Source organism: Hypanus sabinus, chromosome 7 (assembly GCF_030144855.1).
Source record: "Hypanus sabinus isolate sHypSab1 chromosome 7, sHypSab1.hap1, whole genome shotgun sequence".
Classification (NCBI taxonomy): Eukaryota; Metazoa; Chordata; class Chondrichthyes; order Myliobatiformes; family Dasyatidae; genus Hypanus; species Hypanus sabinus.
The window spans coordinates 89,096,698-89,111,156 of record NC_082712.1 but is presented as its reverse complement, the minus strand read 5'-3'; the positions used below and the strand labels follow the sequence as shown (position 1 = coordinate 89,111,156).

Below are 14,459 nucleotides of genomic sequence, written 5' to 3'. Positions count from 1 at the left end.
CCCATGCTGTGTCTGAGCTGTCAGGGGTTAATTGCGTGGAGAAACTGAGGTCCCCAGTATTCCACTGCCCCTAACTTGTATGTCTTCTCTATTCACTGACTGAATGTATCTGTCCTGTGTGAAGCCAGTGTGTGTTGTCCCTTCCCATGGTGACTTGGAGAAGGTGATTATGGTGGTCTCCAAACTTCACGGCTGTGGGTCTGGAGTCATTGGTCCTTCCCAGAAAGCGTGGCACGTCAGCATAGTGCTTAGTGTAATGCTTTTAATGCCTGTGATTTTATTCAATTCCTGCCGATGTCGATAAGGAGTTCTCCCTGTGACCGCATGGGCTCCAGGTTCTTCACTTTCCTCCCACATTCCAAAAACATTTGGGTTAGCGTTAATATGTTGTGGGTGTGCTACAATGGTGCCAGAGGCAAGGTGACACATACAGGCTGCCCACAGCACATCCTCAGTATGGTGGACGTTGGCACAAACGATACATTTCACTGTATATTTCAAAGTACATGTCACATGAAGGGCTGCTGGTTCTAGTTGCTTCCCTTGGAGAGTCACTCGGAGAGTCTCTCAGCCTTCCCTCAGAGAGGCTGCTGGGTCATGATGCTCTCGGAGATGTTATTAAAATTGTGCTGCCAATTAGTGGGCTGAGGGGTTAGGGCAGGGGTCAGCAACCTTTACCACTGAAAGAGCCACTTGGACCCGTTTCCCACAGAAAAGAAAACACTGGGAGCCGCAAAACCCGTTTGACATTTAAAATGAAATAACACTGCATACAACGTTTTTTTTTGCCTTTATGCTATGTATAAACAAACTATAATGTGTTGCATTTATGAAATTGATGAACTCCTGCAGAGAAAACGAAATTACATTTCTGCATGCAACAAAAACATTTTGAACTCCGAAAAAAAGACGTTGGGTTGAAGGTTACTTTTAAGTAAAATACTCAATCTATTTGAGCCCTTCTTGTATTTATGAAAAACGCCAAACTTAAATTTGCCGCCAGCAGCAAACCAAAAATAACGTCAGCCAGCTGTCAATCTGAAAAATAAAAGGACTATTTCATTGAACGATGAAAAAATATGAATATAAGTAAAATAATAGGCAATTAAAATATTTATCATACTTGGTCAGGTTGACTCACATCTGACAATGCAGTCGTATTCAGTAGGGATGGATCGATGCTTCGGGGAGTGACCGGGAAGGATAATGTGTTTTTTTCCTCTCTGAACTCACAGAAGTGTTTCCCAAACGATGTTTGCATTGCGATGATTGCAGAATGTAAATACTTCGAATTTATCATGTCGTGACCTTGTTTGAACTCTCTCAAATTGGGGAAGTGAGACAATGTGCCTTTCTGTAAATCTCTGGCAAGCACTGTCAACTTGCGCTCGAATGCCAAAACATCCTCCAACATGTATAGGGCTGTACGTCCTTTCCCCTGAAGAGCTGTGTTCAGCGTGTTCAAGTGCGCTGTCATGTCTACCATGAAGTGTAGCTTTTCCAGCCACTCTGGCTGTTCCAGCTCAGGAAAGGTGAGCCCTTTGCTGCCCAGGAAAGTTTTCACTTCTTCCAGACACGCGACAAAGTGTTTCAGCACCTCCCCTCTGGACAGCCAGCGATAAAAACACGTTGCAGCAGTGTGCTACACGCAGTCAGTAAACTGCAGTCAAAGATAGCTTTATTCGAACTAAACAGCCTTGCTTTTAAGCCTCCCTCAACCTGCTCCCCCATGGGCGCGGATGCTGCAAAAGACACGTACTCACAAACCCCCGTAGGCTATCTCCCTTAGCCTGAACGCTGGCTAATTGTGAGCCGGTTCGGATGTGTCAGGAAATGGGTCTCCACAACGTCTTATTTAGATTATACAAGATCACCATAATCTTCAAATTTAGAATTACATTTCAAAAACTAACAAACTAACATAAAATACATTTTAATTAAATACTGACCAATTATTTCCCAAAGCAACAGGGAGCCGCAGCACAGAGGTAAAAGAGGCGCATGTGGCTCCGGAGCCACGGGTTGCCGACCCCCGGGTTAGGGGTTTGATCTCGTTTCTCCATGTGGGTGATCTGTTAGTTTTTGTGCGAGGTAAGTGTTGGGGGGTTTGGAGTTTGCAAGTTTTTGTTTCTTTTTCTTTTTCTTTTCATGCAGGGGGGGATTGATGTCTTTCTTTCAACTACTTTTGTGATTTTCCATATTTTATGGCTACCTGGAGAAGAGAAATCTCAGAGTTGTATTCTGCAGACATACTTTGATAATAAATTGAAGAATTGAACCCATGAACCATTGAACAAATAAAGCTATTTTTTTTTAAATTACTCGGTTGCCCTAGATATCGTTGTGGGATTTGAACTCCTGACGCCAGGGGTAATGCCCCTCAGCTGGATTACTAGTCTCACCTTGCTGCCATACACTTGTCATTTTCCAGGTGTGTGAACTGGATATAATCTTCAACTTTGAGAAGGCATACTTCATTCTGGATGAATTTATCATGGGTGGAGAGATCCAGGATACTTCGAAAAAGAACGTCTTGAAGGCCATCGAGCAGGCTGATCTCATGCAGGAGGTAAGTGCGATCAGTGGGAGGTGAAGGAACAGGGATACTGGAAATGCTGGTTAGTCCGGCTACTGCCAAAGGTCGGAGACTGTCAGAATGATGTGAAGTCCATCTTGCACTGCTGAGGCATTGCTTCTGGCCATGTGATCAACCTCAGAGCAGATTCAGGTTCAGATTTATTTATTACACGTACATTGAAACATATAATGAATTGCTTCGTTTGCTTTAACAAACAGGGCTACCACCACCAGCTCTGCCGGGGCTATTGGCAGAGGCAAATAGATTGGCAACATTTAAGAAACTCTTAAGTAGGCACATGGATGAAAGATAAATGGAAGGACGTGTGGGAGAAAAGGTTTAGGTTGATCTTAGAGCAGGTTAAAAGGTCAGCATAACATCGTGGACCAAAGGACCTATACTATGCTATGCTGTTCTATGTTGTAATCAACAGGCCCAAGGATGTGCTGAGGCAGCCTGTAAGTGTCAACACCCCACAATTCTGAGCAGAGCAACTAGCGGCAACAACAACTGGAAAAAAAACAAGTCCTGTGCCACCCCTCTACCCCCCTTTACCCCCACCCCCCTTCCACACTCTCCCTTATTCTCTCTCCCTCACACACAAAAACTACTTTTTTCTTTAAAGGCAAGGAGGCAGTTGAAAGTCAAATATTATTACAATAGAATTACAGTACAAATTGGGTCCAAGACATTCAACCACCACCAATTAAATTGTAGTGCCTACACAGTCTTCATCTTAATGAGAATGTGGGTGATGCCTTTCTACAAAATCAGCTCTTTCATGGTTCATTTACCTTAATCATAATTGTGATGAACAGTGGGGATATGTAGCAGTGTGCTAGCACCGTAGAGAAGATACCTGCCTGGAGTTTTTAATGAAGGATCACTCACTGTCTTGTATGGCTTTTAGATCTATATAGGAGCTCTTTGACTAAATTACCAACTAAGTTTACTGACACTTAACCTCTCTGCATTGAGTCCAGCAACATCCTTGTAAATGTTCTCTGAACTCTTTCCAGTTTAATAGCATCTTTCCAACAGCAGGGTGATCAAAACTGAATGCAAGCATTTTAATTGTGGCCTCACTACCATCTTGTACAACTTCCATTCAACACTTCACCTGCAAATCTGCTGGGGTCATCTATTGTGCCTGGTGCTCCTGATGCAGATTCTTCTACATTGGTGAGACCTGTGGTAAGTTGGGGGACCGCTTCATCGAGCACCTCCATTCCATCCATCACAAGTGGAGTCTCCCTGTGGCCAAATATTTTAATTCCTATTCCCGTTCTGACATGTTGGTCTATGGCCTCCTCTTGTGCCAAGATGAGGCCACCCTCAGGGTAAAGGTGCAACACCTGGGTAGCCTCCAACCTGATGGCACGAATGTTGATTTCTCCTTCTGGTTTAAAAAAAAAATCACCTCTTTGCCCCCCCCCCCCACCTCTTCCTCTATTCCCCACTCTGACCTACTTCTTCTCTCCTACCTATTACTTTTCCCTGAGTCCCTTCCTCCTACCCTCTACTCTCCTGTCCTATCAGATTTCTTCTCCAGCTATTGACCTTCCCCACCCACCTGACCTATCACCTTCTAGCTATCCTCCTTCCCTTCCCCCCACCTTTTTACTCTGGTATTCTCTCCCTTCCTACTCAGTCCTGAAGAAGGGTCTTGGCCTGAAACGTTCATTTCTATAGATGCTGCCTAACCTGGTGTATTCCTCCAGCATCTTGCTTCATTATAACCTCCCAACTTTTATAGTCAGTGTTGAAGACCAGCATGCCAGCAGCCTTCTTCACCATCCTGTCCACCTGTGATGCGGCTTTCAGGGAATCATATACCCATAGTCCTAGGTTCCTCTGTTGTAGAAGCAGATTCTAGAACCCCACTGTTCACTGTGAACGCTGTACGCTCATTTGTCTTTGGCAAAATACAACAACTCACATTGGTCAAATTAAACTCCTTTTATCATTTCGTGGCCCACTTAACCAGCAAATCAAGATCCCTCTATGAATCCTGATAACCAACTTCACTGTCAATGACACCACTTAAATTAGTGTTATCTTCAAACTTCCTAACAATGCCTTCTCATCCAGAACACTGATATAGATCACAAATAGCTTTTTTCCCTATACAATTGTCACAGGTACTGAAATACAGTAAAAAGATTGTCTTGCATTCTGATCATACAGATCAAGTCATTACACTCCCAGACCATAAGATGTACATTAGGAGCAGAATTAGGCCATTAGGTCCATTGAGTTTACTCTGCCATATTCTTCATGGCTGATCCATTTGTCCTCTCAACCCCAATCTCCTGCCTTCTCCCTATATCTCTTCATGCCCTGACTAATCAAGAATCAATCAACCTCTGCCTTAAATTTACCCAGTGACTTGACCTCTACAGCTGCCTGTTGCAACAATTTCTACAGATTCACCACTCTCTGGATAATCAAATTCCTCCTCATCTCCATTCTAAAAGGACGCCTTTCTATTCTGAGGCTGTGTCTTCTAGCCTTAGACTCTCCCACCTCAAGAAACATCGTTTCCACATCCACTATATCGAAATGAATGATAAACTCAACATTCAAAAGGTTTCAATGAGATCACCCATCATTCTTCTGAACTCCAATGAGTACAGACCCAGAGCCATTAAATGTTCCTCATATAATCAGCCTTTTAATCCTGGAATCATTTTCATGAGCTTCCTTTGAACCCTCTGCAATGACAGCACATCCTTTCTTAGATAAGGAACTCACAATATACAGGGTGAGGCCTCACCAGTGTCTTATAAAGTATCAGTGTTACATCCTTGCTTTTATATTCTAGTTCTCTCAAAATGAATGCTAACATCGCATTTGCCTTCATAGACAGTGCATTGAGGTAGAACAAGGTGAAACAATTGCAGAATAAAGTGTAACAGCTACAGAGAAAATGCAGTGCAGGTAATCAATAAAGTGCAAGATCAAAACAAGGTAGTTTCAGTATTAAACAAGTTTTCAAAAGTCAAAGGTAAATTTATTACCAAAGTACATGTATGTCACCATATACTAGCCTGAGATTAATTTTCTTGCAGGCATTTAAAGGGAAATTAAAAAATGCAATAGAATTTATGAAAACCTATACATAAATGAAGACAATCAATATGCAAAAGTTGACAAACTGTGCAAAAAAAAATACTGAGAACATGAGTTAAAGAGATTTTAAAAAAAGGGATTCTGCAGGTGCTGGAGATCCAGAGAATAAAGAGTCAGCAGCAACATGAGACATCAACCCGTTATTCCTCTTCATAGATGCTGCCTGACCTGCTGAGTTCCTCCAGCATTTTGTGTGTTGTAGAGTTCTGGAAAGTGAGACCATAAGTCAGTTATTGTGTGTGTGTGTGTGTGTATATATAAAAAATATAGAACCATGGAACATTACAGCACAGAACCAAGCCTTTTGGCCTTTCTTGGCTGTGCCGAACCATTTTTCTGCCTAGTCCCACTGACCTGATCCTGGCCCATATCCCTCCATACCCCTCTCATCCATGTACCTGTCCAAATTTTTCTTAAATGTTAAAAATGAGCCCACATTTACAACTTCATCTGGCAGCTCATTCCACACTCCCACCACTGTCTGTGTGAAGAAGCCCCCCCCCCATGTTCCCTTTAAACTTTTCCCCCTTCACCCTTAACCCATGTCATCTGTATTTTTTTTTCTCCCCTAACCTCAGTGAAAAAAGCCTGCTTGCACTCACTCTATCTATACCCATCATAACTTTATACACCTCTATCAAATCACCCCTCATTCTTCTACGCTCCAGGGAATAAAGTCCTAACCTATTCAACCTTTCTCTGTAACTCAGTTTCTCAAGTCCCAGCAACATCCTTGTAAACCTTCTCTGCACTCTTTCAACCTTATCCTTCCGGTATTTCAGTGACCAAAGCTGTACACAATACTCCAAATTCGGCCTCACCAATGCCTTATACAACCTCACCATAGCATTCCAACTCATATACTCAATACTTTGAGTTATAAAGGCCAATCTACCAAAAGCTCTCTATACTACCTTATCTACCCGTGATGCCACTTTTACGGAATTTTGTATCTGTATTCCCAGATCCCTCTGTTCTACTGCACTCCTCAGTGTCCTACCATTTACCTTGTATGTTCTACCTTGGTTTGTCCTTCCAAAGTGCAATACCTCACACTTGTCTGCATTACCGTAAACTCCATCTGCCATTTTTCAGCCCATTTTTCCAGCTGGTCCAGATCCCTCTGTAAGCTTTGAAAACCTTCCTCACTATCCACTACACCTCCAGTCTTTGTATTGTAGCGGTGTGCTACGAGCAACGCTAAAATTACGACACGGAGTCGGTAACTGCAGTCGAAGGAAAAACTTTATTCGAAAACTTCAGCCTCACTTTTAAGCCTCTGTCAACCGGCCCCCCATGGCGAAGAGGCTCCAAAGCTCTGTGCTCGCAAACCCCCGTAGGCTATCTAATTGTGAGTCGGTTCGGATACGCTAGGAAATGAGGCGCTACAGTATCATCAGCAAATTTGATGATCCAATTTACCACATTATCATCCAGATCATTGACATAGATGACAAATAACAATGGACCCAGCACTGATCCCTGTGGCACACCACTAGTCACAGTCCTCCACTACCACTCTCTGACTTCTCCCATTGAGCCAATGTCTAATCCAATTTACTACCTCACCATGTGTACCTAGCGACTGAATTTTCCTAACTAACCTCTCATGCAGGACCTTGTCAAAGGCCTTACTGAAGTCCATGTAGACAACATCCACTGCCTTCCCTTCATCCACTTTCCTGGTAACTTCCTTGAAAAACTAATAGATTGGTTAAACATGACCTACCACGCACAAAGCCGTGTTGACTCTCCCTAGTAAGTCCCTGTCCATCCAAATTCTTGTAGATCCTATCTCTTAGTACTCCTTCCAATAATTTACCTACAACAGACATCAAACTTACCAGCCTATAATTTCCTGGATTACTTTTTGAGCATTTTTTAAAGAACAGAACAACATGAGCTTTCCTCCAATCCTCCGGCACCTCACCCTTCGATACCGACATTTTAAATATATCTGCCAGGGCCCCTGCAATTTCAACACTAGTCTCCTTCAAGGTCCGAGGGAATGCCCTGTCAGGTCCTGGGGATTTATCTACTCTGATTTGCCTCAAGATAGCAAGCACCTCCTCCTCTTCAATCTGTATAGGTTCCATGACCTCACTACTTGTTTGCCTCATTTCCATTGACTCCATGCCAGATCCTTAGTAAATACAGACGCAAAAAACCCATTTAAGATCTCCTCCATTTCTTTTGGTTCCATACATTGCCGACCACTCTGATCTTCAAGAGGACCAATTTTATCCCTTACTATCCTTTTTCTCTTAATATACCAGTAGAAGCTCTTTGGATTATCCTTTACCTTTATTGCCAAAGCAACCTCATGTCTTTTAGCCCTCCTGATTTCCTAAGTATTTTTTTGCACTTTTTATACTCCTCAAGTACCTTATTTGCTCTCTGTTTCCTATACATGTCATACATCTCTCTCTTCTTCTTTATCAGAGTTCCAATATCCCTACAGAACCTAGGTTCCTTATTCTTATTCACTTTGCCTTTAATCCTGACAGGAACATACAAACTCTGCACTCTCAAAATTTCTCCTTTGAAGGCCTCCCACTTAACAACAACATCCTTGCCAGAGAACAACCTGTCCCAATCCACGCTTTTTTAGATGCTTTCTCATTTCTTCATATTTGGCCTTTTTCCAGTTTAGAACCTCAACCCGAGGACCAGATCTATCTTTATCCATGATCAAGTTGAAACTAATGGTGTCATGATCACTGGAACCAAAGTGTTCCCCTACACACACTTCCGTCACCTGTCCTAACTCGTTTCCTAATAGAAGATCTAATATTGCATCCCCTCTGATTGGTACCTCTATATATTGATTTAGAAAACTATCTTGAGCACAGTTTACAAACTCTAACCCATCTAGAACTTTAACAGTATGGGAGTTCCAATCAATATGTGGAAAATTAAAATCCCCTACTATCACAACTTTATGTTTCCTGCATTTGTCTGCTATTTCTGCAGATTTGCTCGTCCAATTCTCGCTGACTATTGGGTGGTCTATAATACAATCCCATTAATGTGGTCATGCCTTTCCCGTTTCTCAGCTCCACCCATATGGCCTCGGTAGACAAGCCCTCTGATCTGTCCTGCCTGAGCACTGCTGTAACATTTTCCGTGACTAGCAATGCCACCACCCCCCACCCTTCATTCCTCTGCCTCTATCACGTCTGAAACGTCAGAATCCTGGAACATTAAGCTGCCAGTCCTGCCCCTTCTGTAGCCAAGTTTCACTAATGGCTACAATGTCATAATTCCACGTGTCAATCCACGGCTTCTGCTCATCAGCTGATATAATATCAGCCCAAAATGTTCCTCCAGTATTTTACTATATAGAGTATTTCATTGTACTGCTGCTGTAAAATTAACAAATTTCTCGACATATGCCGGTGATGTTAAACCTGATTCTGGTTCTGATTTTAATCATGGCTGGGGTCACCTGGCTTTGAAAGACACAGACCAGAAGAAGGCAAACCACTCCTGTAGCAAACTTTGTCAAGAGCAATCATGGTCATGAGGCCATGATCACCCTCGTCACACAGTACGTCACATATTGATACTAATTACTATATTGGTTTTGACACTTGCAGGCCGCTGCCAGCACTTCCTTGCATTGTGCTGGCTGTTATACAGATGATGCATTTCATTATATGTTTCATTGCGTACATGATATAGTATATAAATGAATCTGAATTGCAAGTGGCACTTTACTAGTTGCGTTAAATTGGATTTTAATCTGATCTCTCTTTCTGTCTGTAGGACGATGAGTCGCCTCGCAGTGTTCTGGAGGAGATGGGCTTGGCTTAGCTCACCGCGAACTTTAAAAGGGACATCTTGCTCAGTTAGGGTGGGGGGAGTCAAAGGGGAAAAAACACTAAACACTGCGTAATCTGGACTGTCTGGCGTCGCTGTCTGTCTGAAATAAATGATCGAAATCTGCACCCCCAAATACCCTCTCGCCCAACCTCTGGTTTCATCCAGCTCTCCGGATAGCGAGAACCTGGAGCCAGTGATCTGCTCTGCACCCACAGCTGGAGAAAATGGGGCAGCCAAGATTGGGGTGGGGGCAAACTGGGGTTATTGTCATTAGTGGGAAGGGATAGTACAAAACCAGGACTTGATCAGAGAGCATTGGAGAAGGTGTTGGTGCTGTTAACGAGCGGGTGTATTTGGGGGATGCCACATAACCAGGATCAGATCTGTAGTGGGATTAAGAAGGTGAGGAAGGTGTTGGATTTACTAGAGACTACAGATGCTGAAATCTGGAGCAAAACATAAAACGCTGGAGGAACTCGGCAGGTCAGGCAACATCAACGAGGAGAAATGGGCAATCAGTGTTTCAGGTTGAGGTCCTTCATATGGGAAGGTGTTGAAACCTAGCTAGATTCTCTAGTGGGTCGAGTTGTTTAGAGTCTGACACAAAAGGAGAACCAAATCCTTAGTGGGAGAGGTGATTTGGAGAATGATGCAAAACCAGAACTGGATCAGTGGGAGAGGTTTATTGGGGAATGATGTACAGTCTGAACTGGATCGGTTGGAGAGGTCATTTGGGGAATAATGTAAAACCAGAAATGGATCACTAGGAGAAGTTAATTGAGGAATGATGCAAATCCTGAACTGGATCAGTGGGAAAGATGATTTGGGGAATGTAAAACCAGGACTGGGGATTTTATTACAGACCCATACGCGGATTTTTAACCCTTGCTCAAGTACTCCATAAGTGAAGAGGCTAATGCAAAATCCAATTTATTTTCTTATATACATTTTCCAGAGTGTGACAAAAAAAACAATGGAAGGGACTTTTACACTTCCTTGATTTCACTTCCACTGCCTAGCCTCACAGTGTTCCTGAAGTGTTTGCCTGTGGGCATGGGAATCCTATAAGAGGTGTGAGGAGTGATATTCCCATTCCCTTTCTCCATCTGTCAGTAGCACAGGAACCACCTGCCACATTCCACAGTGGCAGATAGAATGATGTCTCACAGCGCCAGAGACCTTGGGTTCAATCCTGACCTCTGTTGCTGTTCGTGTCGAGTTTGCACATTCTCCCCAAGAGTATGTGGGCTTCCCCCATCGCAGAGACGTGCAGGTCGATAGGTTAATTCACCTTGGTATATTTCCCACAGTGTGTAGACGAGATGTAGAGTTTGAGGGGGGCATTGACTGAAATGTGGAAAGAATAAATATTGAAATTAATGTAGAATTAATTGGTTGAGTGTGTAAACTTGATGGGCTGAAGGACCTATTTCCTGTGTTTTTCTCTGACTAGTATTAAGGGAGAGAACCGATCCGGGCTGGGTGGGGTGAAGTGAAGTGAAAGTGTAAGATAATGGAGTTGCTGTATGGGATGGGGAAGGGAGTCCTATTGTTGAGCAGATCAGACTACACCAGCATGTTAATGGCAAAATAATTCACAAGAGTCTGGCCAAACACTGTGCCAATCAGGACTGTACATCCATGTGGAATATTTTTGACAAATCTTTAGGTACAACTTTTTGCTGGGATCTATATCACCAGAAAGAGGAAGGGAGACATAATATTTACTCTTAAGCACACGGAGACAGGAAATCAAGGATCAAATAATTACTGTAGTTGGAGCAGTTGATGAGATGCTCAACTGGGGATCTTCCAGTTGACTTACATGGGATTTGGTTTTGCTGCTTTTTAATGATGAGGGTGTCATTCTCCCTCTCCCTGTGTGTCTCTGTGTCTATCTTTGTGTGTATGAGAGGGCAAGAGGAACTACTGTGTAACACCATCTGAAGATTGCTTAAATAGTTTGAGTGAGCTGGATGGGGTTTTGTTCCCACTGCATGGGCAGAGCTGTTTGATCCATTCTCATTAGCTCATCCATTGTTACATTTCTCTGTTCCATCACTACCTGGCTACCGTGTTTTGCAGGTAACAACAACACTACATTTGGCAGGGATAGAAATGAAAGTCTGAGAATGGTAAAAACACAGGAAGAGACCACTTGGCCCATTGAATACTTGCTGGCCATTGTAGAGCAATCTCTTGAGTTCTTTCATTGAAGCCCTACATTAGTCGGTGTTCATTGAGTTCCCTTTCAAAGTCTCTGCTTCCATTTTGTATCTTTTGTCTAAACATGAGTCAGGGTCTCCCCTACACTGTTGCAAATTCATGCATTTGCCACCCATTGAAGCCATGTCTTGTCCTTTGCTGGGATTATTTTGGCTGCTCAGCTTATAAAGTAATTTTATCCAGATTACTTGATGTTCCTTTTTTGTAAAAATTCTACACTTCAGGTGGCATGTCCACTTAAGATGAGAGAGTGCATTTCTTTCTGTTTGTTTTGCTTGTGATCACTCATCACTAAAAGCCTCCAACTCGGCAGGTATGCTCTCCAACCTGTGCACTTACACAGCCTACCGGCATTTTTACAACGTCTCAATATCACTGGGTGCCCTGCAATTACACCACAGAGCGCATCCTTTGACCTTCAGCCACAGACAGATCAGTGGACAGAGCACATGGGTGTAGCTATCAGAAGGCTAGGTCCTGCCCACCCATCGTGCCCTCCCATCAGAGATAATTTCAAACGCCTTTCAAACTTCCCATGCGTACTTTGCAAGTCACCCTTTGGATTCACGAGAGGCAAAATCCCCTTCCTCCATGACCTCTTGGATGTCTCCAGAGCCACGCACTTATGAATTGCTCTTTCCCGCGCCACAAGGTTGTCCTCTCTTCTCCTCATCCAACCTGACATTAGCCAGTTTACAGTAACAGCAAAAGAAGTTATGAAATCACATGACTAGCACTATGTGACCTTTCAAAACAGATGTCCCTTCATTTTAAAGAAAACTGACATTTTATACAACTTCTATGTTTCCCGTTTTTGTAAAAATGCTAAACCTGATGCCGCATCCATTTAAGAAGGGAGCTTGCATTTTTTTTTTGTTTTACCTGAAATCCCACATCACTGAGGTCCAGGGCAGGGGTCCCCAACCTAGGGTCCACAGACCCCTTGGTTCACAGTAGGGATCCATGGCATAAAAAAGGTTGGGAACCTCTGGTCCAGGATATGATTAAATCCCTTTGTGTTGACCACCTTATGCTGGTTTGGTATCTCATTCTGATGACGGCATCTTTTATTCATTTGAGAGAGATGGGTGCCTTCCTAAATGGTATAGGACTTCTGAGCTTACTCCTCTGTTTGAGGGACATCTAAGAATCAGCTGCATTGCCTGAGGAGGAAATAACTCGAGTACAGGCTTCAGGCTATGAATATGGACATCTAAATGAACTCCCATTATATTAAATTAAAAAGCCCAATGGCTGAATTAGTTTCTTGCCTCTCTTCATTATTAGGTCTTCCTTATCAGTCTTGTGTGCTTTGGTACTGTTCAGTACAAGGGAGTTCCGGTTACCATGTTGAGAGATTTTTGTGTGGAGTCTGACTTTTGGACAAAATTAACTAGAAAACTGAGCTTGTTTGTTACTTAGCAGAACCCAGTGATTGGACTTTAAGACAGATGAAAGGCACAGGAGGACGAATCCCAAAGGATTGATTCCTCTTGGGAGGAGGTAATTTGAGGATGATGAGTTGCCTATTTGAAACAGGGGTGGGGAATTTCTCCAAGGGGCTGTAAAGCCTGTAAAGGGACTTTCTCAGCCCAAGCAGCAGCAGGTTAATTCAAGGGAGAGAAGGACTTTTGGGCTGCAGGGCTAGTCAGGATCAAACTGCACAGTGGAGTTGGGACAAAGGTCAAAGTAGCCATCATCTCATTGACTGATGGAACAGTGTCCATGCGTCTGTGGGTTCAGAGCCTGTATTGGGGAAGAGGAGCAAATTCCGTTCCCTAAGTAACATCGGTAAATCACGTAGGTTTTAATGATTGGTCGTTTAATTAACTAAGTTTAAGTTACCCAGATGCCATGGTGGGCTTTGAACTTGCTACCCTGGATCATGAGACTTCAGAGGTGCTGGGAGGATGCTGAGGGGGAAGAGCTTATCAGGAATGCCTCCTGTGCTGGAAAGGTTCTGTGGGCTGCCTTAAATAAGAAATTGAGGCAGAGGAGAGTAACCAGATTTGAAATCTGTCCAATTTTTGTACACTCTTTCTGACAGTTAGTTTCACTGAAGCCAGTGTAGCCAGATCTTGGAAGGGACTTAATGAGAGTTCGGTGCAGGCACCTGCATTTGGCACACTTGACTACCACTGACTGCATTCAGATTGATGTCAGATTTCAGATTAATCAATCCACACCTCTCTTCTATCTGGAATTTTGAATGTTTATTTTTGGACTATTGTGGAGTGAAAATATTCATGTACAGTATATCTCTGAAATTTGATGTTTTATTTATTAAACATTAAACAGGTACAGCTCATGCATTAGTGCTTTTATTCCTATTTAACCATCGTGTCTTCTCATTTTAATGAAATGTGTTTGGCAAATTTATCACGTGTACATCAAAACATACAGTGAAATGTGTTGTTTGCGTTAACAACCGGCGCATCGACGGATGTGCTGGAGGCAGCCCAGAAGTGTTGCCGCATTCTGACGTCAACATCCTCTTACTCCTTACTGCCCATTACTCCACTGGTGTTGAGGGCAGCAGTGAAGGTCCTCCATCTCTAGCGATGTTCAGGGCTCTCTTCATTGTGGCAATAGCTTCCTCTCGGCTTTTACTCCTGTCAGTCATGCAAGCCCTGAGTGGAGACTCAGGAATACCGTCACACTCAGATGTATAAGGATTCTTCATGGCTGTTTCCATAAC

At 43.1% G+C, this 14,459-nt stretch overlaps 1 protein-coding gene across 2 annotated transcripts in view; it reads left to right on the top strand.

Moving 5' to 3' along the window:
- LOC132396966 (AP-1 complex subunit sigma-1A) overlaps positions 1 to 14,064 on the top strand; it is a 104,958-nt gene extending 90,894 nt beyond the window's left edge. For both annotated transcript variants that reach the window (XM_059975130.1, XM_059975131.1), the window contains exons 4-5: positions 2,432 to 2,569; positions 9,479 to 14,064. In XM_059975130.1, coding sequence (XP_059831113.1) covers positions 2,432 to 2,569; positions 9,479 to 9,526 — 186 coding nt within the window. In that variant the 3' untranslated portion in view covers positions 9,527 to 14,064. The remainder of the gene's footprint in view (positions 1 to 2,431; positions 2,570 to 9,478) is intronic.
- The last annotated feature ends 395 nt before the right edge of the window (positions 14,065 to 14,459 follow it).